Source organism: Aplidium turbinatum, chromosome 17 (genome assembly GCF_918807975.1).
Source record: "Aplidium turbinatum chromosome 17, kaAplTurb1.1, whole genome shotgun sequence".
Classification (NCBI taxonomy): Eukaryota; Metazoa; Chordata; class Ascidiacea; order Aplousobranchia; family Polyclinidae; genus Aplidium; species Aplidium turbinatum.
In genome coordinates this window covers 12,607,302-12,634,870 of record NC_137488.1, presented here as the reverse complement: position 1 = coordinate 12,634,870, position 27,569 = coordinate 12,607,302, and the positions used below count along the sequence as shown (strand labels likewise).

General features: G+C 38.5%; 1 protein-coding gene across 3 annotated transcripts; it reads left to right on the top strand.

Moving 5' to 3' along the window:
- The first annotated feature begins 1,141 nt into the window (after window positions 1-1,141).
- On the top strand, window positions 1,142-27,282 carry LOC145786334 (sodium- and chloride-dependent creatine transporter 1-like). 3 transcript variants are annotated; one of them, XM_082597972.1, is made up of 14 exons: window positions 1,160-1,784; window positions 5,145-5,251; window positions 7,608-7,738; window positions 8,001-8,127; window positions 9,012-9,135; window positions 11,153-11,288; window positions 11,556-11,690; window positions 13,149-13,252; window positions 14,751-14,875; window positions 16,854-16,966; window positions 20,562-20,690; window positions 23,706-23,909; window positions 24,889-25,056; window positions 27,143-27,282. In XM_082597972.1, the coding sequence occupies exons 1-14, from the start codon at window positions 1,666-1,668 to the stop codon at window positions 27,194-27,196; spliced, it is 1,776 nt and encodes a 591-aa protein (XP_082454098.1). In that variant the 5' UTR covers window positions 1,160-1,665; the 3' UTR covers window positions 27,197-27,282. The 3 variants fall into 3 exon arrangements, with proteins under 3 accessions (XP_082454100.1, XP_082454099.1, XP_082454098.1); XM_082597974.1 differs by lacking the exon at window positions 23,706-23,909 and having other exon boundaries at window positions 1,142-1,784; window positions 20,549-20,690; XM_082597973.1 differs by lacking the exon at window positions 23,706-23,909 and having other exon boundaries at window positions 1,148-1,784.
- Window positions 27,283-27,569: the final 287 nt, after the last annotated feature.

The following is a 27,569-nucleotide window of genomic DNA, read 5'->3' as shown; positions in this document are numbered from 1 at the left end:
CCCCTGTTCTCGCGTAATCAACGCTTATAGTGTTACACTTTCTGCGTTTGTACATTGTGCCGAATGAGAGACTAATCTGCAACAAACTATTTTGATCGCTTTGCCAGTGATTGCATGCGATGGCAAGCATCGCTTTAGTAAAAGTGAAACGACGTTGCACAATTGAACCACAACTTTAAGCTACAGCAACGATGTATTTGCATTCTTTTAATGATGATTCAACGTATGCAAACGTTGAATCACTATAAAACAAAACAATCGTGCGAGGTAGCATTTCCTGCCGGTCAAGCGCTATTTCACATCACCAACGAGTTCACCCCTGAAAGATTTTTTTAAAAACGTTGAAATATGATAAATGTTGAAGTAGTCTTACATCGGTGAGCAACAACCTGACGCAGAATTTTCGATATATGTACCAGCCTTACCCAGCTGTCAGACGAGCATCAAGTGTTGATTTTATGCTTCATTAGATCCAAGATTATTTTACTTTTATAACCATCACTCGACACAGATTAAATTTTCGGAACCCTTTTTCATGCATGTTGTAAATAGTTAATATTTGTGCTTTTGCAGGAAACTGTTTCAACTCATTGTATTGTAGTTTTTGTTGTTGCAGTTCAGTATTTTTCTATTTATTTAGTTATTAATAGGAGGTAGGAACATATTGATGATGATGATGATTAGTTATTATAAGCAAGCTAGATCTCAAGTGAGTAGAATAATGCTAAGTGAGAATAAACAAAAAAGAAAGTTAGTTAATTTTACATTTTCGTACAAATTGCATGATTCTTCGATACTTTTCAAACTTTTAAGATTAATTTTCAATGGTAACAAATACACTTTAGATTGAAGCTAGTTAGCAAAAAATATACGAAGATTCATGAACTTGTCATTCTTAAAGTTTTACACTAATTAAAAGCAAGTAATTAAACTCAAAAATTTCCATAAACTATTAAAGTGGCATGTCCATTTCATGTTTCTGCAGTTCAAATTTTCCACGTTATAAGCTGAGAGAAATTGCACAGATCTTACCAGTTTTGTATAGGCAAGAAAGTATTTTTAATGATGAAGCTTCAAAACAAGTTTGTCCAAGACTAATAGACTAGCAATCAATTGTACGATTGTAGTAAAAAAAGCATTTATCCTTTCCTTTAGCACTTGGACGATTTCTCTGTAGTGGACACGGTTTGATCCGCATCTCTCGCTTTATTATTACTTTTGTTCATCTAAACAACGAAGAAAAATACTCGATGAGGCTCCAATTTCTTTCCACATGACTGAGCATCAAGAGCATGATCTTGCAAGTCACGTCGCTGTGCTCTTGCGCCCTTAGAACCATTGACCCGATTTGTAGGTTTGTTTACCTCTTCAGCCACTCCAGTTTTTTCTTACACTTTACGGATTGACTTCCCAATAAAGCATGACAAGAGCAAACCATTTAGACAAGCTTAGTTTAGTCCGACAGTCGAGTTGTTACCAGAGTGTAGCCGTTGGTATGCACATTGTACAACTACGTGGAGCCATAAGTAAAACTTAGAATTTTAGTGGAGGACAGGTAGGTAGATTAGAATAGGTAGGTAGGTAGAAAAGAACAGGTAGGTAGGAAAAGAGAAGCTACCTCTTATAAAATCTCGTACACCCTAAGAACTAAGGCTATTTATTAAAATGAACAAGATGGATGCAAATAATTGTTTATTAATTGAGCTTAAAAAAGGAAGTATGTCAAGAAACAACAGCAGTGATCTAGACGAAAAATTATATCCGGATAATCGTGAAATTAAAAGGTAGGTCTGTGACTTCATTTTCTACACATGTTTAACAAAATAAAAAGATACCGGTGTAACGGTCCAGGAGTTACTGCGGTCTGAAAGTTACCGTAACTTCTGGACCGCGTATATGCGGTCTGAAAGTTACTGCCAGTCCAGAAGTTACTAAAGCAGGGTTGTCAGATTTGACGCCTGCAGCAGATTTGTATAAATGATTTCAACATTGGAAACATGTTGAACTTGAAGACTTATCCACCATTGCATCTTAACAACATGGTTTACAGCATAAACCTAATTGGGAATGAAGCGAAAATAAGATGAAAGTTAAAAGATGAGTTTTGTACCAGAAATTGTTGATGTATTGGAATGAAATTTTAATTTGTAACCAAACAATTTACGTAGGCTATCATTTTAACCTGATTTGTTTGTATTATACCATTTGAAGTTGTGTCCATGCCTTACGTGCGTTGGCAAATATATTTGCATAGGGAGGTGATTGACTAGATGACCACTAAGCCTATAGCAGTGCCGGTCTTTGGGATGTGCAAACCGTGCGATCGCACAGGGCCCGCAAATTAGGGGGCCCGCAATTTACTCAGAAAATGCAGTAATTTTGTCTTTTTCAAAGAAAAAATTCAACAAGTGAATTCAGCAAAGGAATTCGCAACAAGAAAACATAGAGACTCAACGAATTCAACCTATTTCGTCGCCTGAATATTTCGTACCCTGAAAAGATCGAGAAAAAAAAACGACGTAGCCGAAATCGCTGATCGGAGTTGCCGCAAACATTTCAAAATTTCTCGATCTTTTCAGGGGACGAAATAAGTCGAAATTTAATTTTGTTACACGATTTCAGGGGACGAAATAGGTTGCATCCAGACTCAACATACTGTAGAGACATAGCTTTATTTCCGAAAAATGCCAAAGAAAGCATGATCTTATCCTTTTGCTATGCCACCGGACAGCACCATTTCACAGTAATATTCATACCTAAATTTTTGTTGAACATGCTCTCAGAATGTCCCAAATTCAAAGTAATTTTTCAAAATTTTCTGGGGGAGGCCCCCCAGGCCCCCCGCCGCTGGTTGTCGCCGCCACCGCCGCCCCTCCCCTTTCAAAGTACCTAGCTACGCCACTGAATTGGATTATTGTCATTGGGGCCCGCAAAAGCATATTCCGCACAGGGCCCGAAAAACCCTAAGACCGGCACTGCCTATAGTATTTTGCTGTCATCCTGATTCTGCTATGATGCAACCTACAATTCACAATGTATAGTGTTATGAGTGTTTTATTGACTCGTTGTAGTTGTAGGCTATACAGCGCTGTTGAAACAAATAACTTAACTGATCATTGCTCCAAACATTCCAAAGTTTGAATCGTTGCTATATACGGGAATCAGTGGCATTTAATAAGCTACAGGCCTTACTGTATCGTGCAAAGTTTGCATTTGAAGGCTGACTTGTTAGTGGCTGGTCTTGAGTTGTAGTTGACGAACATAGTCTTTGACTATATTTTATGTATTTCATGAAAGTTAAAACTAAAGTTTTCTAGTGAATGAAGCACTGAGCCTATTTTTGGTCTGGTCTTTCATAACTACCGTTTTGAAGAAATATAAAGTAACTTAGGCTACATGTAGGCCAACCAATAGTCAAAACGCCATCAACCTTCAGTGAGTAGGCTATCACAGTCTCACACGCGGGGAAGGCTTTAACTTTTACGAAAGTGTTGAACACTTTGAGATTTCAATGAATTTCTGTTGAACTCCTATCGAAAACACGTGGCACGAAACTTAAAGTCAAGAATAATGGTTTCGTGGTGAGAATATTTATCCTTGGAATTCCTCTTTCGAATGATTGCAGAGGGTTTAATCTACTGACCAAGTAAAGTTTAAAAATTTTCAGTCCATTTACAAGTTTTCCCAAACGAATTTTGAAAAAGCACACCCACTTACAATAGCAGTAACTTTTGGACTGCTTCTGCGGCGTTGCAGTTTGGAAGTTCCTGTCAGTATAAAAGTTACCAGGGGTGCCCGGCGTTTTCGCAATCGATAGAAAAGCGAAAATTGTTTCAACTAAGTGTAATAAATTTATTGCTCTCAAACTAATGCAAGCTTTTTAGTTAAAACATTACAAAATACTTATAATTATTAATCTGACCTTTTGAGAGGTTAAAAATTTAAATATTTTTCAAAACAAAATTAAAATAAAATATTTGGCAACCCTTGTAACTTTTGACCTGCAGTAACTCTTGGACTGCTACACCGGTATATGAAAAAAGCTTAAGTCTCCATGTTTGGCCAATTTGCTTAATTTTAATTAAACTTACACGCTACAGAATGAAAGTTCACTTTGACTTTGGCCTATATCTTTTGAACTTAAGCAAAATAAGATGCATAGTTTATACTACCGGTGATGTAAATTAGTTTTCCACTTCTCTCTTTTGTAAGATTTGTCTGTGTAGCCCAGTGGTTCCCAACAGGGGTGCCGCGGCACCCTGGGATGCCAATTGCAATGCTCAAGGGTGCCGCGAGATATTGCAATACTGCGGGTTGCGGCCCATTCTTTATTTTAACTTTAACCCGTCAAGTACGGAATTTATTTATTTATTTTAACTCTAATCCGCGATAAGCCTTTGTTTTTCTCGCCCAGAAAAAACAGCGTGAAAGAGATTTTGACTCGTTGCTGTTCTTTGCATAAAAACGTTTGAAACGCATCATTATTGCCAATTTTCATGATTTTATTTTGCGTTTTACGGCGCACAAAGTCAAATTGCAGTGATGGATTATCGGATTGTATGACCCATCACGATTATAAAATTGCACGATTGTTTGCGAACAATTATTGTAAACCAATCTATTCACACGTCAGCACTGGGGGGGGGAAGATCTCCGTAATTACCAGACGTGTGATAAGCTGTGGCTTTATCGAATGTCCCCCAGATAGGGACTTGTGCAGGAAGTCAAGCCCAAATTTTACACTGACTTTTGAATAAGTACATTTATTTATGCGCGCTATACTGTACAACTCATTTTGTGTTATTTCATACAGTTATTTGAAACATGATGATGATTAAGTGCCTGATCTGATACAATCGTTGGCGATCATGGTCTTCCAAACTTCTCTGTCATTTGCTATTTGTATAAATTTGAAATATCGAAAACTCATAAAACTGATCCAGTTTTGCCAGGGTGCCGCAAACTATTTATCTCTTTGATAGGGTGCCGCAACATGAAAAAGGTTGGGAACCACTGGTGTAGCCGTTAGGTGCGAGAGTGTTGACACGACTTTTGAAAGGACGTTGGTTCGACACCGTAAGACTTAGTTAGCTTACGATAGATGGCAAGCTTCATTATTCAATTGATCTTTTTGCTTTTTTCAGGGAGACATGGTCCAACAATTTGCAATCATTTTTATCCGTATTAGGTGGAATCATTGGACTTGGTAATATCTGGAGATTTCCTTACATCACCTATGCTCATGGAGGAGGTGAGGTATCAGGTTGATGTTCTTGCTAAAACGTTAAAACGCTCGTGTTATTTTTACGTTAAGTTAAAAGTAACGCTGTTGAGGTTCTAAGTCGCGAGTTAATAATTGGGTCTAAGCTGTGACGGGATCAATAAAAAAACGAAAGTTCAAAATTAAGATTAACCGACATGCCTTTGCAAAGAACGCACCCTCCTGCTTAAGCATTTTGATATTGGCTACGCTTTTACTGCAATACAGCAATCACGCCTATTGTGCTTTTTAGATGTTGCCATGTTGGCTCCTATCTTAGTTAGGTTCACTTTTTTCCGCTAAACTATGTTGCATGGGGAAACTGTCTTGTACAAACGTGCAATGCAAACTATATGTAAATGTTTACTTTATTTAATAATGTATGGAAAAGTATAAATCAAAAAAGGCAAGGCAAACTTAGCCTATTAGCTGTAAAGATTTTGTGTCTGTGTCTCGGTCGGTCGACAGGTTCGACCGGAGATATTTTTCCGCAGGGTTCGATCTTAGCGCTGGTCCTCTGGCCAATGTCTAGTGCGAGTTCTCCGCGAACCAGTACGAATCGTTTCGCACTGTCCGACTGTCCAGTGCGAAAATATCATCGCATTATGTCGTTTGATCGTTTAGTGCGTGGTTCTCGTTTGCGCTTCTGTTCAAACAAGAAAACACGTGATCTGTGCGTGTTAAACCGTAAGAAAAAGGCAGCAACATCACGTGTTAAATCATAAGAAAAAAGCAATCGCAACATCATGTGACGATATTAAATCGAAAGAAAAAGGGGAATCGCAACAACACGTGAGCTCTGGTAGCCCAGTAGATTGAATGTCTTGCCTAGATAAACTGTTGTTACTGTTATTGCCATTGTATATTTCCATGTTATTGCCACCATTCATCAGGCCTCGAAATATCCGGCGGACATGACCGCCGGAATGAACTCGAATGTCTGCCGAAGCCGACTCAATGGTCGGTCATAAATGACCGCCGCAAAATTTTTGACAAAAATAAAGCTAATGCTGCAAAAATATATTTTAAATTTGAATTGTTACAATTGTTTGTTTAACGCAAAAAAAATACGGAGCTGAAACAATAATAGTACAGGCAATTGCTTTAAAGATCACATTAGAGTGGCGTGGTTAACGAGCTGATGGCAAAAGTAGCCATTTTTACATCATTTCAACCCTGGTTTTTTTTTTCGCTGACGCTTTTCGGTCATTTGTCCGAAATGACTTGAAAAAATTCGGTCATTTTTTATTTATTTCGGTCATTTTTTCTGATGAAAATATTTCCTTTCAAGTAGCTGATACAAACCAAAATTTGCACTTCCTGACTAGCTACAACATAGGCGCCAACTTTTTATGCTGTATTGATGCATAAAACAATAGATGAACTAGCGATCGGCAGCAGGACAACATTTTTTGAAAGCAAACCGCAGCAGCTTCGCGATAAATAATAATCACTAGAACGAGTAGGATGCTACAATTCCACACCAAACAAAATCTGTCATTTTTACATTGATTCAACGTCTGACGTTAAATCAATGTAAAAGTGACTGATTTTGCTGCCTGCGACATAGCAAAAATCTACCATTTTGTGTCGATTCAATGTCATCAGATGTTGAATGCACCCAAAAACAACATAATTTGCTACGTAGACGGAGCGTGCGTTTAGCTTTATGCGCTTGCAAACAGACTCGATGTTGCTTTCGAAAGTCGAAACGTCTGCAGTGAATTGTCGCGGCAGTGAATCGCTCGCTGTGAAAATGAACTTGAAGTCTCGGCACGACGTAACCACCAACCAGCGCAACAAGGGCTGGTTCAAAACCAGCGCACACACGACCGTTGCCATGGAAACCCGATCAAAGGCGGGGAATATGCGCATCTTTTGTTTCATCTGCAACGCTAAAACAGGTCAGTCATAAAGTTGAAAGCAGGTCAGTCATAAGTTGCGATATTGTAGTCAAAAGGGAGCTATGTCAAGTCGAAAACTTAATCAGACGTCTCTCCGTGCTTCCCACGACAATCTTGTTTTTATCAGTAAACGGGACGGACCAGTGCGATCTCGTGCGGACCAGTGCAAATGGTGAGCCACTGGTCCGGTTGGCCAGTGCGAAAAAAAGTTAAGGTCGACCCCTGAATTTTCGTGTTACCAGTTGCCTTCATTTCTGTGACTTTTTAGCATCAGTTTTAAGTAGGTTTATCACCTTCTAATTGGTGTCCCTAGCCGCATTGTATCATACTGAGAATTTGAGCTTGTGTCTAGTTGTCCTTTCTGGTAAATGTCTGTGCCTTTTAAACTGTAATTTCTGTTTTTCCCTAAAACCTGATGATGTTGCAATGTAACTTATTTGCAGGAGCATTTCTCATTCCATACGCATTGTTCGCTTTGCTGTGTGGTTTTCCAATGCTCTTTACAGAAATTGCTCTCGGACAACACAGGAGAGGAGGTGCAGTGAAAGTATGGGATATAGCACCAATGATGAGGGTAGGATTCTCTTACACGTATGACTGTAATGACATTTTACAACATAAACCTTATTATTCTTTTCACATCATTATCTCAAGCTGCACAAATTAAATTAATAGTGGTTTGCAAACACCATACAATGTTTGCCTAATGCTTATAGCCTACTTTGTACACAAGAAACGTAGGCTAGATTGACTTATTTTTGAACACACGTTTTGGTAAAATGTATCCCCCAAAGGTAAAATACCGATAGGTTCTTATCATTATTCAATGGTTTCAGGGAATTGGCATTGGCTGCACACTTATAATAACCTACAGTAACATTTACTACATTGTGGTGATGGCGTGGGCCATTTTCTACTTTGTGCATTCACTAACTTCAGCGACATTGCCTTGGATGCATTGTGGTAAGCTATTGTATGTTAAGTAACCTGATGTTTCACCAAATCATAACGTTTTACAATACGGGCTATTTCGTCATTTATTATTAGCTGTACCTGAGCCGCCTGAGCATGATTTGAATGATAACTTTCAAATTTTGATTTTAGCATTTAATCTACGTTGGACAATGTAATTGTGATATTTTGATTTGTCTAGCAAATTGACGTTTCGAATTTGTAACTTTTCGTTTTTTTATGTTAAACTTGTTTAATATTTTTGAGAGCCAACTTTTTCATTTTTATGTTTCTCGGCAGCCGTTGCAGCAAGAATTGACAGCGATGGACACGTGTTTCTCCCATGAGGTTGGGGTCATCCGATACGGATGAGCTTCAACGTCGTGGTATAAACACGTGTCTATTACTGTCAATGCTTGGCCTTCAATCGGCTGTCGATTGGTGTCGAATGGCGAGCTAGGGCTAGGAGCCTACACCGCGTTATGGTTATTCATCGCAGTTGCTCGCTGTTCTATATTCAGCCTTGTAGGCTACTGACGGCCAAGAAGAAAGCCCTACATCATTTCATTTTTGATTGACAAAGATCTAACAAAATAGAGGAAGGAATAAAGATGTTCAAATTAGCCACTAAAAATTAAATGTGTTTTTGTAACTTATACACATAAGCACAAGATGCCCAACAAGAAACTAATAAACTAAAGCAAAGAAACTCTATATTTTCGAAACGCGGTTGTAACTTGCAAACAAGTAATGAAAGAAAACTTGCAAGGACTGAAATGTCAAGGGAATAGGTTCCAGACAATGAAATAAATAAACTGTGCCACACAGTGGAAATCAAAATTAATAAATAGCAGCATTTCTTATTTATTTATTGATTGTTCTGTGAATATTTGTAGAAAACTGGTGGAATAGTGATAACTGCCTTTCCCATGAGATGTTCGTTAATGTTTCTTCAAATGATACTGATCTTTTTAATGGAAATAACACAGGAAAGATGCTTCCCATTGTGGAATTTTGGAAGTAAGAAAGTATTGCAGTAATGTATGGCATGTTTGCTTTTTCAAAATTTGAAGCATAATTGTTACTACAATTTTAAGCTTTATGACTGAAGGAGGTAAATTTCCTTCAAAAGTCAACACAAGCATGATAACAATAGATTGAGCACCTCTGCACTAGGCCTTATCTGAAAGTGCCGCATAGCTAACTGATGATACTGAAGTGTAGCCTAAAGTTTGGTCAAGAGTCACAGAGAATGGTAGGCTATTATTTCTTGGTCATAGTAAATGTGTTTTGATTTTACTGCACATTGTTTAATCGATTCCAAGACAGTGCAATAAGAATGGTTGATTTGTTTCAATTCTAAAATGTTTGTCTTACAGCTCAGTAGACCTAAATAAGGCAATGCAAACGTTTCACTACAAATTTTAAATCAAGATTATCAACCTTTTTATTTTTTGCTTCTCTCAGCTTTCTGAACGTTATTTTCAAAATAACAATACCATAACTGGTTTCGGATAAGAATGATGATATTTAATATGTAGTCTCATTCCGGTCCTGCTTTGGTATATTTGCTTCTTCCGTACATGAAACTTGGTTTTCACTAAGTTGAGAACACGTTTCAAAAACGTCATAAAATTTGAATAGACCACATGCTACGGCTCGAGACCATTCAATTGTTTGCGGCATAGTTTCCACAATTGCGGTCACGGCCTCAAAAAGAGGTCGTGAGAAGAGTATAATTGATCGTAAATTATACGGAGGTATGTGGAATTGATAGTCATTTAAGAAGGATTGGTTTCATTTAAATTCCGTTGTGGCTTAGTCTTAGTAGTAGCAGCTCTACAATTGCTCAATTTATTTTTAGCGATTGCAGCCTGCTTCTTTCAATTTTGTATTTTGTTTGGAATCTGCTAAAATGGTTGAGTGGTGAAAGCAGCCCAATGATGAGAAAAACAACTTTTCTTTTATAAAATTGGCTAACGAGCATTGTTAGCAATTTCTCTTAGGACACAACTTCTCCATCTGTGCATGCACTCCCAGAGGAGAGGAGAAGTCGGGCAACTTTCCCCCCTGGCATAACATTGTAAAGGAAAAACGAGTAGCCTATATAATTTTTTTTTTCTTTTTTGAGAGGAGGGAGGGATTTTACCAATAAAATAAAAATGAAACAACTTAAAAATGAACAAATTTGGATGAAATACGTTGTTTCAAGTATTTTTCGATCATTGTTGATGCCACTATTTCAGATGTTTCTCATTAAGAACAAATCATTCTTATATTCATGTAGGCTGTGTTAAACTGCTTCAAGATATAAAATCTGAACCCTAACATCCAATCATTCGCTTTTTACATTGATTCAACGTCTGTAGAGTCTGTGATGTTCTTTATCCTACGGATTTCTATACCACCGAACGGTTTCTATTGTTTTAACTTAAAAACTAGTGCTACTTTAGCTGAGCGTGTACCATTTTTGCTCAACCAACTAGAGCGTCATTGTTTCCCGACCAGTCCTTATTTCTCTCGGAAGCCCTGCATCTGTGGACCATATTTGTAGCTAATTCACAAAAATAGACAAATAATGTGTTATTGTGCTAACAAACACAAAATATATGTAAGTAGGTTAAACTATATAAAAATGAACCAACAAACACACGTTTGTTCTGAACCTTGTAGGCTACTCCTAAACTAAAACCAGGGCTAAAGCTGTAGGTGGGCTATTTGAAAAAAATGCCAAATAACCCTCCCCCTGCTCAGGGCCGTTGAGAGTATAATTTGGGTGCGGTACGAATGAGATTCTCGGGACCCCAGAAGGCCAGAGTCCAGACATTTTTATTACCATCTGGTAATAAAAATGCATTATATCTAAAAATGCATTAGGCTATATACGTTACAGTACGCGGTGGTTTTTTAGTTTCCGGACCTTTTAGATATGTTATGGGGGGCAAAAGTCATCCGAAGTCCAAGTACCCACTGAACCCATTGTCAACGCTACTGCTCCTACTCATAGGTTTAGCAGTTCAGCTCTTTTATTTTACAGCAACTACGTGCTTCGAAAATCCTCTGGATTGCAGGGTGTTGGGACACTTGAAAACTGGCCAATGTTATTGTGTCTGATAGCGGCGTGGGTATTGGTATATTTTTGCATATTCAAGGGTGTAAAGTCAGTAGGAAAGGTATGTTTGAAGTCAGGGATATCTATAACTACGGGATTAGAAACTCGTTTCAGTGCTATAGGCTACATCAGTAAGTTCATCACATTACTGAAACCACAGAAGGATTACCAATAAAATTATGTTTGTACGGTATCACGGTATCAGTATTAAAGAAGGCACGTTTTAACTTTTGCGTTTTGTCGCTAATACCTTTTTTATACTTTTACTATGTTGATTTTGCTGTGGTATTTAGAAATACAAATAATTAAAAATAACTGAAAATTTTAGGCTGTCTATTTTACCGCAATTTTTCCTTATGTGATTCTGGCTATTTTGATTGTACAAGCTTGCACACTAGAGGGAGCTTCTGAAGGAATCGTTTATTATTTACGACCCAATATGACCAAACTTCAAGATCCAAATGTAAGTTTTCAAACGTAACTTGAGATTCTTTATAATATTGATTTGACTTAGCCTTATAAAACGATGCTGTAATGTTGGGTGGCTCAGTAAGCTGAGCTGGTAAAGATTTCATCTTACCTTCTTCAAGGGTCAGAAATGATAATCTAGGATTGGAGGTGGACTTATTAATTACATTTTTGTTAAATTATGTTTGATACGAAAAATTGGGCTAACTTTACAATGAGATTTTTAAATTAAGTTTCTGAACACAGAGGATACACAGATTATTTTTAATCACTTCGTAAATCTCGGAAGTTTACGATTTTTGGCTGACTCTTCTTTGTTGTATCCAGACTTAAAGGGATAGTAAAAGAAAAACCTGACTTGGCGATTTTCCACGTTCTTTGTGTTAAACATGCTACCATAAAACGATTTTCAATAAAATTTTGCCCCATTGCGGTCTGATCAGCATTCCGCGCCCGCTTTGGTCAGAGCTTTCAAAACTAGAATTGGCGTGAGCAGCGAAGCGTGCGACTGTACAGTCTACGTCACTATAGGCGAGCAATCAGTTGATCGCGCAATAGTTGTTACTGCGGGCGATTTAACTGTAGTAGGCTATGTATGTATGTACATTAAAACAGCAGATTTCAACATCAAAACATCAGACAGTTTGCTCAAAACATCAGATCTGATGTTAGTGTTAACGTGGCTTTTGTTATTGCTGTCGATAGTGACGTATTCTCGAGCAGTGTTTGCACCTTTTGGTCATTTTGAAAAAAAATAGAAATAAATGAAACATTGAACTTTGGGCCTTGCCAGTGCCATTGAAAATAATTTCTTTTCGGTAATTCTTTTTTAAATGTATTCTTGAATGTTCAGTTTACGCATTTTAATGCTTAATTCCCGTTTGAAAATTTCATTTACTATGCCTTTAACGCACTGTAGTTGAAGATTTAGGTTAAGTGGACGGAAAGGCAAGGAAGCCCATCTTCGTGTCCACCTTCAGGCATGCCTTTTAAGTGTCCTGCCAACAATACAGCTACCGCATGCTCTGGGGCGGTATCAAACTTTTGCCCTTTCTAGTATCGATCTTACCAGTGTTCTCACCTCTCGATTATGGCGGTCTTGACCTTCCTTGACGATCCAGTCTTTTCTACCGTTTCACCTCATTTTGTTTTATAAGGTTTATCGCTTTTTCACGTATGATTCAAGTAACCAAAAAAGGCAAGAAGAATCGTTGTGCGTGTTATAAACTTTGGTGTTAAAACTTTAGCTTAATCATATGTACGGTAGTTAACAAGCGGCTCAAAAGAAAAAACGCATAGGTCTACCTCATAAAAAGAAAAAGTTTGGTTACCCTGGATAAATTACAATCTTTGAATGTACTGTACTGTATGAATGTATGAATTGTATATGTAATACTGTATGAATTGTACTGTGAGTATAATTATAAAGCGTTTTTTCATTGTTTCATTTTAGGTTTGGGTTCAAGCTGGCACTCAAGTATGTTATTCTTATGCGATTTGCTTTGCTGTGCTTGTGACGTTAGGAAGTTATAATGAATATCACATGGACTGTTACAAGTAAGTTACTTATGTATCTGTCGCACGTTGTTTATAGGCTAAGTGTATGGCAGGGCCACTCAACTGGCGGACCGCGGTCCGAATCCGGACCTTCTGGGTGTTGATGGCGGACCTTGAGCTTTTGGAAGAATAACCTTATTGCCACGTTTCAGGGCTTCTTTAAACATATTTCTACTGGGAGAAAGCAATTTTTGCAATGATTATTCTAGTTGCTGGGGAGCTTCGACTCGCAGAACCCCAACGCTTTCTCAGAAATCCAATTCGAGTTACATTTTACGTGGTTTGGTACAGATAGTTTAACTTTCCATGTTGCGTGTGAAATAATTTTCTGTCCGCCCCGTTAGCTCAGTGGTTACGCGCCCGGCTCAAGATCACGCGGCGCTGGTTCGACTCTCGGGATGTGCGCTTGAGCAACGCATATCAGGACTGCTCTCCATTCAGCGGCACATAGTGAATGGAATAATTCCCCGGCAACAACACTTCAACAGTCGAAAAATTTCACTCTGCCAATCTCGGTAACCGGCCCTGTGTCAAGAACCTCTACAAGTATGCGAAACACAGGGGCGTTGACAGGGGGGTCTAGACTCGCACTGACTTCGTAGCACCATCTGTTGCGGTTTGCTGCGATCAGTTCCCAGCTGGCAGGGTCTATGTCAGTTCGCTTCAGGTCGCGTTTGCAAACGTCTCTAACGCAGTGCAGGTCGTCCTACTGGGCGTTTCCCTGTGGCAAGTTTACTGTACAGAATGTCCTTTGGAATGCGCCCATCCCTGGATACATGCCCCAACCAGCGTAGACGTCGCTGGCAGAGGAGAAGGTGCATGCTCAGGGAGCAAGATCGTTCCAGAACAGTGGTGTTGGGTACTCTGTCCTTCCAGGAAATACCAAGAATGCGCCTCAAGCAACGAAGGTGAAAGCTTTCAAGGCGGTTTTCTTGTCTGGCATAAGTGGTCCAGGACTCACTACCGTACAGCAGAGTACTAAGAACACACGCACGGTACATTTTGAGTTTTGTGTTAAGTGTCAAAAGATTATTGTCCCACACTCTCGCCCCGAGTTGAGTCATCACTCCTGCAGCCCTGGATATCTGTCTGTCGATTTCCTTGTCCAAGGACAGGTTGCTGGTGACCGTTGAACCAAGGTAGGTGAAGTGGTCTGTCACTTCGAGCACTTCTGGTCCTATGGTGAAACGACAGTGCTTAAACGACATCAATAAAAGTTTGTACACAACCTTTATATTCATAACTTTGTCGATGAAGGGGGCCCGAAAATAATTTGGTACCGGGCCCGAGAAATCCTGTCAACGGCCCTGGCGAAACTACCAAGAATAACCAATCAGGGCTTTGTCAGTCCGAGGATAAAAATTCAACACCAATCAACTGATTCACCGGACCGCTAAAAATATTCAACTTGTCGAACTGGACCTTTGTTGCGATTAGTTGATTAACCCTGCTGTAAGGTATCTTGATTTTTTTTCTCAGCGATGTTATTTCTCCACAGGCACAGCATCATGCTGTCTGTATCCTGTTCGGCCACGTCTTTTGCAGCAGGAATTGCAGTGTTTGGGGTGCTTGGCCACATGGCTACAGTGATGCACAAAGAAGTTGATAATGTCGTTGCGTCGGGTGATGTCACAACTTAAGATACTTCGTCTAATTAATGTTAACTGAGACTGTCCGAAGCAATAAGATTTTCAAACCTTTGAATTCGTTTATTTTGGCAAAAAATCTATGTCGTGTTTTCGTACTCAAAACACAAAATAAAAAGCACATCAAAACTCTATAGAATATAGCATAAAAATAGTACAGTATTTTAAAACTAGTACAGTAGGCCTACAGATTTAAAAATCTTTATTGGGACGCAATTCTCTTTGTGTCTTGATGTCATTTAGAGCTAACCAAATTAGTTTTGAACAACCCTACTTTTGCTTTGCTGTGTCAGGCCTACATCTATGAAATAGCATTGTTGTAGCCTACGTTGACGCTGAGGCTAGCGCCGTCGGTTAATTTTTTAGTTGACGGAAGTGATACGTCGTCAACTATTTTGCCGATTTTAAGCGTCACGCGCTATGCGTCATTTTTCGTTTGCATGGAAAATCTCGTTTCACAATGAGAGTTGAATTTTGTTTGACGTTTTGACTTTCAGACTGATAGCAATGAACAATCTTTTTCTGTGGCAGCTGTTCGTCTATCCAATTCTGCAGTTTCAAGTTTGTTTATCGTAGGCTATCCTGGGTTAACATGAATCGAGAAAAGACGAAATCGTCTTTCGCAGCTCGAAACAGTCTCAAACACCAAACTCGTTAGAAGTCGAATACTTCCGTTTTGTGAGACCCTGGCTAAAATAACGCTAGAAATTAGCGCTGACGCCGTCAATTTTTTTAAGAGCTTACGCAGTAAAAATTTTAGGCAATTCGCGCTAACGCTGACGCCGTCAATTTATTTCATTGACGCGTACAACACTGTGAAATAGTAGTGACTCAATGAGTAATTAATAATAATTAATCGCAGTACATTGTGACTGCAGATTATTGCAACAAATTAGTAGGCCAATGTGCACTTTATTTTTTGCATACATTTAGTCAATTTGAGCTTTTTATAATGCTGGTCGTCGTCGTCGTTCGTATGAAGCAGAAAGTTTGTGGTCAGCCGAATGGAAGGACTTGGAGCCAACTTTTCGTCAGATCGTTAAGTGTGCGGAGGCCTGTTATTCCATTGGGAGGGGAATAGATGGGACACCCAAAGATGATGTGGTTAGCTGTTTGCTCCGTCGCACCGCACTGACAAGCAGCAGAGTCCCTTATGCCCCAGCGTGTCAAGCAAGCATTGAAGCGGCCAACTCCCGTTCTTATTCGGTTCAGTGTCACCCACTCCCTTCTCTGAAGTTCAGAACCAAGTGGGAGTGAAGAGGCAGGAGAGACATCGAATAGAACGAGGCGAGACTTTATTTTTGGCACAGTGCTCAATTCCTCGGACCAGGCATCTGACGTGCTGAAATCAGCGAGCTGGAGTTTTGCAGCATGCCTTACAAAAGGGCGCCGTGATGGTAGGCGTTGTATGATTGGGACATAGGGAGTAGATAATGCTGGTAAATTTGGCGAAATGATTAGCTGCTCATCTGTTAAACGAGAGCCTCATCTACTTTTTTGCAAAGTCAATTCATTTCTAATTTTTACTTTTTGTTATTCGATGGGTGCCCAACTGCCCATCATGACCACATTTTTCTGTGTTAATAAAGTATAAAAACAAACTGAATTGATTTCAACGGCACAAAAAAACATCAACACCCTGCTTTGCAGCAGAAGTCGCTCATCTTAAAATCTTTTGCTTATACGAGAACAACCTCACGGGAATATAGGATAATAATATTCAAAAATAAACCCTCGGCTCCAATCACTCATACGACGAGAAAAAAGAAGAAACGTGCTATCTTGTTTGGGGCTGTCTTTGTGACAAGAATACAATAACTTTTCCACTGTTCCTATGATTGCGATAATTTACCATGCATTGGCCTACTTTATCATACTGTGCGACAACAACGACATTTTTTTAGTTGAAATATTTTTGCAAAATGTGTCATGCCATATATCTTGTTGTCTTACAGGTCCAGGTCTTGCTTTTATTACCTACCCATTTGCATTGTCACTGTTGGGCCTGCCTCAATTGTGGAATGGATTGTTCTTTTTGATGATTATTGTCATCGCCGTGGACAGCCAGGTAGTTTAGGGATTCCTAAATGTTTAAGATCCTTTCCTTTAGAAAACCCAACCCAGGTAACTTTTCACGCTTGTAGGCTAAGAGCCTTTGACCACGGAAGCAGAAACATCCCCCAAATTAGGAAACATAAGGTTCTGCATCCGTCCAAAGTGTTGTTGTTATTGAATCACTCAATCACCGCAGGAGCCCACACAGACTGCCCAGTAAAAGGCCATCGAGCTTGTCCATTGATGTTCCTAATTAGTGGTGATGACAGTCAACTAGGAAAGCAGGACACCGACGGTAAAAGTGTTTTAACAACTCATCCTCTTTGCTGCAGACTACAATTGGGGTAGTCCGTCAAGCCTGTAAGATATTGCCACTGGCGGGGAAATGGTGGCCATGTGCGAAAACGGGCTTTTTCCCCTCTGTTTTCTTTGGTCTAAGTTTTGACGCTATGACAATAAACGGAAACAATTGTGCACCTTTTGTTTTATTTCTTCCTTTTCTCTAAATCTAGTAACAAGCAAACAAACGACCATTCTTTACCTCAACCAAATTAAAAACTGATGAATTTTGCTCAACGTAGTCAAAAAAAGGAACGTGTTACTTACAAAAAATGTGAGATCATCTGAAGGCAAGCGCGAGACTAATTTAGTTTCTCGCGCGGGCTTGCGGTGATCGAAGTCAAACGTCACACCAGCCCTCCCCCAGATGAACCATGAGCATAGCCGTACGAGCCAGGGGGGCAGGGGGGGCAGCCGCCCCCCCTGTTGTTTCAAAACGTTGCGAATCCGGGCAAAATCTTAAAATTATTAGGGCAAAAATTGCTATATAAAAAGCTACAAAGTTGCATGAATTAAGAAAAACTATAAATTAATATATTTTACCTATCAAACTAAGTACAGCCTCTTATTTGCATAAAAAATGTGCCGCAAAATTTTCATTTGGCACACCCGTATTGATGTATTGTATTGCATGGTGATCAAACTATAGTACGAAATGCATTTAACCAACTGCATCATGCCAATTTGGGCAACCACCAAAATATGTCTCTAATACTTTTGTGAAACTGCCCAAATCAAAACACAAAATTTGCTATAAAGCTAATTTTATTAATTTTCACAAATGCATCGTGTTGATTTGGGCAGCTAAAAACATGAAATTATTTGATGAAACTGTCTGTTTATGTTCTGTTTATGCAACTGCCCAAATTAGCGTGAGGCAGTTTCCCCAAAATGAACAAATTCATTAATTTTTCCCATTTACATAACTGTATCGTTTAGATTTGGGCAACAAAAATATGAAATTATCTCATCATAGTCTAGGCCTATTTATAAAACTGCCCAAATTGGCATGATGCAGTTGCCTCGGCATCAAAATTTACAAAGTCTTTAATTTTTTTCATAATAGCCTATCCATAAATGCATCATCTTGATTTGGGCAACTACAAAATAGGAATTTATATAAATCCGGTGAATAGCCTACTTTTACAAAACAATTCGGGTGGGAAGGTCACAGTACTTTTTCAACCATAAATGGACATAGCTAAGCAACACCACAACATTTAACAAAAACATGTTATACCTGTTAAAAGTACTGTAATGTTAAGATATTGCTTAGCTTTGTTTGGTTACTTTCATAAAAGGTTCTGCTACTATTCGGCGAGTTCCCTATTCGGCGAGTTCCCTATTCGGTGAGAGCCTTTTTCGGCGAGTTTCCTATTCGGCGATTTTTTGAAAATCCAACGACGCCTTCTGCAAATCCGATGATTGAATATTATTCAATATTCAGACATTGAATCAATGTAAATACATACTGTTAGGCTAATTGGTTTCTTTGAATCCTACGTCACCGTCTGTATGCAAACTTAGAACATATTAAACTTAGTTATTTTTGTCATCAAATTACCTGGCCTAACCATATTTTTAGAAGTAGTGCTGCCAGACCTTTTTATTTTTGTACTAAAATTCGTATCATCAAAACTACTTTAATTGATTGAACAAAGTTTATTTGAACAGAAGTAGTACGGTATGTCTGTGTTTTATTACATTTAATTACTTTTTTCTGAATCCGCATGGTCACCCTGAGCCGGTTTCCTGCAATGTTTATTTTTCTGAGTCTTTTATGACATCACAACTGAATATTTAAGTGGCCTTGTTTATTATTTGTGATGTGTAAAACAATATTTGTTACTCCTACTTACCATGCTCTTCAAAGATGAATTCAGTTGTTCTATCTTGATTACTTTGGTAAGAAATTCTAGCTAGCTGGTGATCAGTGGCGTAGCCGGGGGGGGGGCTGGGTATTGCAAAGAGCGAGTTTTGCCATTACCAAATATTCAAATATCTCAGCCAGGAATTAGCAACAAGGAAACATTGAGAATTGTAGCTTTATTTCCGAAAAATACTGAAGAAAACATGATCTTATCCTTTTGCTATGCCACCGGACAGCACCATTTTACAGGAATATTCATAACCACATTTTTGTTGAAAATACTCTCAGAATGCACCAAATTCAAAGTAATTTTTCAAAATTTTCTGGGGGAGGCCCCCCAGACCCCCCGCTGCTGGGTATCGTAATAAGCAAAACACGCCCTCAAACCCCCCCCCTTTCAAAATTACTGGCTACGCCACTGCTGGTGATCTTGTTATGTTGCTTTTTCACTGTTATCATGCACCGCATACATTATATTTGGGCAATTTCTATAAAAGCGTGCACATTTGGGCAAATTACTTTCTGCCCCCCCAAAATGGTTTGGTCTCGTACGGCTATGACCATGAGATTATCCAAACAAAAATTGGTGAATCGACAAAAAAATGAATGATGTACAAAATAATGCAATACATAAGAAAGCGACAATAACATAACTGAGGATCACCTAAACGATGTTTAAACTTGGATTTTGTATTGGGAAGAAACAGCTTCTTATTCTACATGGCTGAAGAAAAAAAAAATCTACTCTTAAGTTTTTCTATTAAGCAAAAAGTAACAGAGTATGCAAAACAAGACAACAAAATAATATACAGAAAAAAATCACGATAAGATATTACAAGTTTGATCAAAAAACTTAAAGAGAACAACAACATACACCCAAGTGATGCTAAATGATTTGCAATGAAAGCTACAAGTGAGACAACTGAAGATATTCTATGAGGTTTACGCATAGAGCTACGAATACACTGATACATTTTTGCAATAAAATGAACTAATAGATTTTAAGCAATCAGTCTTTTAACTGTTAATAACCTGTTATAATATAACTATCTTATAAAGATATGATCACATTAATTGTAACCTATAGGCTATTAAGTCTGTATAACCACCTTGTAGGCTACTGCTTCTATTACAATAATTACACTACAAATCTAGGCTGGTAGACTATATCGGTATAGTAACTAACTTAATTATATCAGTTTTCCCACTATGGCGTTTGGCTCATTAGGCTTACCTTTTGTTGGTCATAGCTTATTTTTTCATTAGCCTACAATGTTCACGTTGATGAAACTAAATAAGATCTTTACTTTTTTTTCTAGTTAGTCTACTGGTGAAATGCAACGCAGCATTTTTCCTTGTATGGATTTTTTAGTTATTTTGTTGCAGTTATATATTTTAGTTTTCAGGAGTGGAGGGTATGCTCACAACAATATCAGATCACTGGGAAAAAGCAAAACAGCACAAAGAATTTGCCAGTGCAATTGCATGCTTCATTTTGTTTTTATTCGGAATTATGTTGATCACAAACGTAAGTAACTTAAATAAGACATTTATAAATTTCACAAAAAATAAACCGCTGGCTTACTGCAAATATTTTAATGATTAGTTCGTTGTGCGATTGTTCCTTTATCAACTTTACTGTCAGTCGACGTATCGTGGGGTGTAGGCTATGACGGAGACTCGTCGGTCGAAAGGCACTGCTTGCATAGTAACGAGACTTTGTGTCACTTCAAAGTAATTTTTTTCCAAATTGTTTCGGCAATTTGTCCATTCGGCAAAATGTCCTTCGGCATAATGTCCTTTCGGCAAAATGTCCTTCGGCAAAATGGGTTTCGGCAAAATGTCTTTCGGCAAAATGGGTTTCGGCAAAATGTCCGCGCATAGTATTAGACTACACTACACACCATCCCAGAGATTGCGAATAATCTTGCGTTTTTGAAAGTATTTTTGCACAGACAAAATTTGGGCAAATTTTGTTTGCCCCCCCCCCCCCCCAAATGTTTTACTCTCCTACGGCTAGGATCTGGAATATTCCTTTCGCAGACTATAGGCTAAGTTTAAACTTTTGTCACATGAATTATTTTATTGTAGGGTATTAAGCCTTTTAGAAAGCTAATTTTATTTCGTGTTACTTTTTCATATTGGCAAGTTTTGTTCAATTTGTCAGCACACCAAGAAAGTAAAGTAGTGTTCTGTTTCATAATGTGAATCATCGTAAAACATCGTCAGACAGATTTGCTTTGCACAATAATTGTAAAAAGTGACTGTCTTCGAACTGGTGCTATTTAATCTTGGTATAGTTTTGAATCTTTACCCTCGGACTGACGAAGCCTTGATAGGTAGGCTAGACCAGCGCTTCTTAAACTTTTTTTGTTTTGTTCACCCCTAGCATCTATCTCCAGATTTCATTCACCCTTGTCTCATGACACCGGTATGATAATACTATCTCGCTTATATATAACAGCACAAAATGAGTTAGGTTGTTTCGATTTTTGTTAAGATCAACTCAAGCTAAGTTTTACCATTGCAAGCTAAGTTTTACCATTGCAAGCAACAATTTCTCGAGTCCAGAGATATAAAGCTACAAAACACAGTCAACAAATTTTTGTACTTATACACTCAGTGCAAAACAACTTCACTATTACAATAAGCAAAAAAACAACAGTTCAGTAGTCGATTTACTGCAAAAAATTGTTTACCAGTGACTAAAACAGCGGTTCTCAACCTGTGGTCCTCGGACCACTAGTGGTCTGCGGGCATTTGCTTGGTGGTTCGAGAGCTAAGTCTGAAATCGTTGTTTTTTAACCATTTGCATAAAAGCTGTCAATTTTATCAAGGCTCATCCACTAAATTGTCGTCTCTTTGCTTCATTATGTTCGAATAAGGATCTTGATCATGAACAGCTACTGATGCATTATTCAGGTTTGCTGGTTATCAAGGGGAAAAGTGTTTAACCGACTGTTTGAGTTACGTGATGCTGCATGAGAGTTTCTTAGAGAAAACATCCAAGTTTGCTGCTCATTTCAACGATAGCTTTTGGTTGCAGTTCTGGCTTATTTGGCTGACATTTTTGAACAACTGAATAAACTTAATTCATCGCTGCAAGGAAAGCAGATACATTTAATTACCCTCAGTGATAAAGTTTCTGCTTTTATAAAAAAAACTTTATCTTTTGAGGACAAGATTATTGCACGGCAACTTTGACATGTTTGATCAATTGTACGAATTCACTGAGAAACCAGAAAATGCTGAAATCAATAAACAACTGTTGATGAATTTTATTTCTGACCATACTCAGTCACTGCAGGATCAATTTAACTTCTGCTTTGGAGATTTCAACGTTCAGAGTTTTTCATGGGTTTCCAGTCCGTGAACTGACCAGTGACACTACTCTGAATATGTTGCATTCATCTGAGAGTGATCTTGATAAAATTTTGGATACAAGCTTCGCATGAGTAGGCTATCCACAACTGTCTCAGAAAGCTTTGAAAATAATTTTACCTTTTGCGGCATCTTTTCTTTGCGAACGTGGATTTTCTGCATTGGTTACAATAAAAACAAAGTAGCCTATCGTTTTAGACTTAGTCGAAGATGAACTCCGATTGAGTCTTTCAAGCATTACCGTACACCTCGTTTGGATATGTTGTGCTCAAATGTGCAAGCTCAAGGCTCGCACCAATGTAGCAATCTTTGTAAAACCAACTACTGTTTATGACTTAGCAAGCAATAAGTGACATTTGTTCGTTACAAGGGGGGGAGGATAGGGAGGGGAGTAGTGGTCCGTGACTGAGACACAATTTTTTTAAGTGGTCCTTGAATCTCAAAAGGTTGAGAACCTCTAGACTAGGCTGCTCCTGAACTTTCGCAAGTAGTTTTTCAAATCGCGGATGAATCAGTTCTTCTAATGCCACTCTCATCAATGAGTTCACACATTTCAGTGCATTTCTCTTTTTAGTTTTCAGTCAGTTTTTTGAAATTTATAAAAGAATCAAACAATAAAAAATATTGAAATTTATAAAAGACAATTAGTTTTGATTAAAAATTGAAAAACTTAGAATGGATTTTGTTTTTGGAAATTCTCAGGTGGAACATCCTGAATATCTGCCCTGCTCGCAAGCTATCATCCATTTCTAACGGTTCACCCTTATTCACCCCTTTTGGTTGGTTCACCCCTGCAAAAATTTTATTCACTCTGGGGTGAACCATTCACCTGTTTAAGAAACACTGGGCTAGACTATAGGCTAGAACCGTTGAACCACGAATGCAGACAAGCTTACCGAAGTTAGCAGTTTCCGCTTACTTTTGTTACTGAATGGGAAGTTGCCTTTGAAATGCAGGCTTTGGAAATTAAATTACTGGCCACGCCGTTATGATCTTGCAATTTGTTCAAGCGTCAACCCAGGCGCTTTGCTTATCCAATAAAGTTGATTTAGATATTTTTATGTGCAAGCCTGCAAGCGACTTTTATAATTTACCGTAGTAGACTAATTTCATTTACTTGTATTGTTTCAATTACTTAGATTTGTTTATAATCTTACATCAGGGAGGAATTTATGTGTTTGAGTTATTTAACAACTACACTGTGGGTGGCATCGCTTTGCTTTGGCTCGTTTTGATGCAGTCAATCACGGTCGGATGGATGTACGGTGCTGACAACTTTTATGAAGATGTACATGATATGATAGGCTACTATCCATCAATTTACCTCAAATTCTGCATACGGTTTGCAACTCCAATACTAACCCTGGTAAGATACGTTAAAGACTGACAGATGACCTACTTTTAATGTTTCGCGACCCCTTAGTTTGAGAAGTCCTGGGTATGTGCCCTGAGCTAAGCAAGTCGTTTGTCACTGTAGCCTAAATATTAATATAGAATTGGTTAACGCGCAATACTGGTTCGAAACTGCACATTTAGACAGCGAAAGATTTCTCAAGAGCTTCTTATAAAAGACGTCCTCATTAAATTGCAAAACATTAGGTACCTTCCTTCCCCTATTTCCGCAAAATGTAGGCCTATGCAAACTATGTTGGCCCAATCTAGTCATCTTCGCTCCAAATCCTTCTGTTGATCATGTTGGAGCACAATGCTTTGTGGAAAAATCAATGGAAAACGAACTCGTGAAAAACAGCGCCTCACTTCCCTCAACAACCATAACAATTTTAAATAACTTAGCCTACAGTCAAATATTGAGCCTAAATGGAAAGAACTATGCATGAGCGCCTTAGCCTGGTACACAAAGAATACCATCATGGTAGCATAGCCTACTCATCAATTTTTTCCAATTCAACTTCACTCTTTTACTCGACTTGTGAGTTAACATCTTCATTACATTTGTGTTTGATGTGTATTGCCTTAGAAATAGATATGGGGACGTGGAGGTCAGACGATTGGTAAAATGATTTTGTTGTTTGTATTTTCCCTACTATCAAAAATATGTCCGCATCCCAAGAACCCTCCCCTTCTTCACAAAAGCCCGCAATTTGCAAACCGCCCCCCTTTCCGCTTGACTGCAGACGTCGTTTATGGACATTGGACAGCCCCTTATTGTTGTATTATGCGCAATCTGTATATAGTACGTTCTCTCTCGTGGCGTCTTTCCGAATGTCAGCATTGTCCCTCGTGTTTACGCCGGGACGTCACGCACGAGTGACCACAATGTTAGCATTATACTACACTTATGCTGTTATGTTGGTTTGTATCCTGACACTTCACTTTTTTTTCAGCTGGTGATCCTTTACTACATTGTGAAATTCGCTCCACTGGTAGTCCATGGCTATGTTTTTCCTCCATGGGCGAACGCAATTGGGTGGATGTCATGTTTGTCATCCATGCTCTGTGTCCCGTGCTATGCCATCTACAATGTGTTACATAATGAGGGAACTTTTCGACAGGTACGAGTCACATCATATCAGTTCGGTTTGTTTGTATTTCTGACCATCACAACCAGTGGCGTATATTCAGGGTGTTCAAGGTGTGCACTGAACACCCCAAGAAATCCAGAAAAAAAGAAAATTTCCATCGGTTGTCGATGTTCTTTACTTTCATGATATTCTAACATCTTGCTGCATGTTGATTGCTTTCTTTTCAATTGCAAAACTCGTCCCCTTCTAATTTTAATACTCCAACGTTTGAGGTCATTGCCTTTAATTTTTTTTCGCTCATTACCTTTAAGCTGGTGTGCACTGACAGCTTGGCGAGTGCTATTTAAAATAAACAATTAAGAAAAATGACGTCACAAGGCAGCGAAAACAGCAATGGTTTTAGGTCAGCCAGGCTGTGCACTCGCTGATTTGAACACATAGGCGCGTCATTGGGGGAATTCCAGGCAATAGCAAGTTTTAGCTTGTTGGATTAGAGTTTGAGGTGATCAGAGTTGGAAACAAGATAAGATAAAATGTTTTTTATGCACCAAGTGCCAGTAAATTAGGACTAGCTTGTCTAAATCTGCAACAAAGCTTATGGCAACAGCCAATATCATTGATGCACCATTCTAAAACAACACATCTAATCGTTTTGTAATTTCCACACAAGGACAAGAAAGACTGAGCTCGCTCAGCTTGCTTTCAATAGAGAAGGAACTTTTGCTAGAACTGAAGCAAAAGCAAGCTTTCTACGACGATGTAATTCAAAAATTTATTGCACAAACAAGTAGAATCGAATTATGCTGTAGATGAATTTTCCTTCTGTAGTCGAGGTGTTAAACATTTTCGTTTTTACTAAGTAGTACGGCGGATAAAAGTACAGACGACCAACATAGCAATCGACTTTCTTTTCTTGTTTATTATCGAGTTGCTTTGCTATTGTTTTTTGTTTTAACTTTCACCTGTTTGTTTTTAATTCGCTTGTAGCCTACATTTCTCAAGGTGTTGCGACCGTGCCTAATCCTTGCATGAAGTAAATCATTTCCATCTCGAGCACGCTTTAAGTTTCGCGTTTTTTCAGACTCCTGCTGTGTTATGGCAAGTAATATTGTTCGTTTTGATGGTCGGAAATAAAAACTGAACTGAAGTATGTGACTTTAGAAATGCAACTTAATGTTTGATATTATTAAGTCTTTTATTCAATAGGCGCTGTCAAATAAATATCTATTTTGTATTCTTCTCCGTTCCGACAACATTATTTTTGTCAGTTCTGTTCATGTTCAGAATTTGTGCTGAAAATGCTCTCAGAACGCACCAAATTCAATGTTAATTTTAAAAAATTTCTGGGGGAGACCCCCCAGCTGTTGCTTTGCCGTCACTGAACACCCTGTCAAAGTGGTCACGGTACGCCACTAATCACAACGAATACCAGTATGAATATACCTGTATGTCAAACATAGCAGAGATCGAAGCGACAAAACGAGAACGTTATAAACGTGCTTGACACCAAAACAGGACAATCCATTTAAAATAAGGCACGGTCGCAACATCTTAATATCACGTAACAAGTTGGTGAACAGTTCGCAAACAAGCTTCGATTTTTTACTGACAACACAAATTTCAGCAAATGTAATAAGCAACAAATGCCAAATAACGCTTTGAACTTTTTTTACTGCAACTACGCAGGCTACAAATCAAAGCAACAAGCTTTTAAACCACAAAAAATGAGCACAGCCTAGTGATAGATTATTGTTTTTGGCTAAATTTTGTTGTATTCCGAAAATAGCCTAATTTGATACCGGTCTCTCGAAACCTTGGCGTGATAGGTAACTGAAAACAATCCGACTGCAGATTTGAAATCATCGATCTAAATTCAGCTAATTGTATAAATCAAAAGTTGCTTGTGGACAAGTGTAATAGTCGTTGGACACTGTTTGATTGGATGGTCGACGTCTTGAGTGTTAGATCTGCAGTGTGGGCATTCAGGGCTGCTCAGTGACAGTAGAGTAAACGGGTTTGCTTTAACTATGTTTCATTTGCGTCGCTTTGCCAAAAAAAAAATAGGCTAACCATTAACCAGGTACAATGATCTCTCACTACTTTTCCATATTTTTAGAAAGTGGCCACTGGAATGAAACCAATACGGCAGCAGAAAAAAAGGACTAAGTAAATTTGTCGAGAAGAACCAGAACCAGTTATGTGGATAGTAACCAGCTTTCATTAAAGCAACATTTACACCTTCGTTGTCTCCAATGAATGAATGTCGGTACTTTAAGCATGAATGACAATCCGTTTTTGCAATGTACCCCAACAGGATCTGCAGCGCAAAGTTTACCATACGCATGGTTTGACTTCCACGAAGTTGGCATACATGAAAGGTTTTCATTGGATAATCTTGCATTTTGGTCTCTGTTCTAGTTTTACCAACCTCACTGAGCTTGGGTAACGGTAGCTGCAACCTTTCTGCACCATAGCTATCACAAACTAAAATAATTCATATTGAGTTGCAGCCATATTTTCTGCAAATACAACTGCTACCCAGT

What these genes read in the sequence shown, in the direction of transcription:
- LOC145786334 (XM_082597972.1), top strand. Translation starts at nt 1,666, where the DNA reads ATGAACAAGATGGATGCAAATAATTGTTTATTAATTGAGCTTAAAAAA. An exon ending in GATAATCGTGAAATTAAAAG is followed by an intron (nt 1,785 to 5,144) that starts GTAGGTCTGTGA and finishes TGCTTTTTTCAG; the next exon opens with GGAGACATGGTCCAACAATT. An exon ending in ATGAGGGAACTTTTCGACAG is followed by an intron (nt 25,057 to 27,142) that starts GTACGAGTCACA and finishes CCATATTTTTAG; the next exon opens with AAAGTGGCCACTGGAATGAA.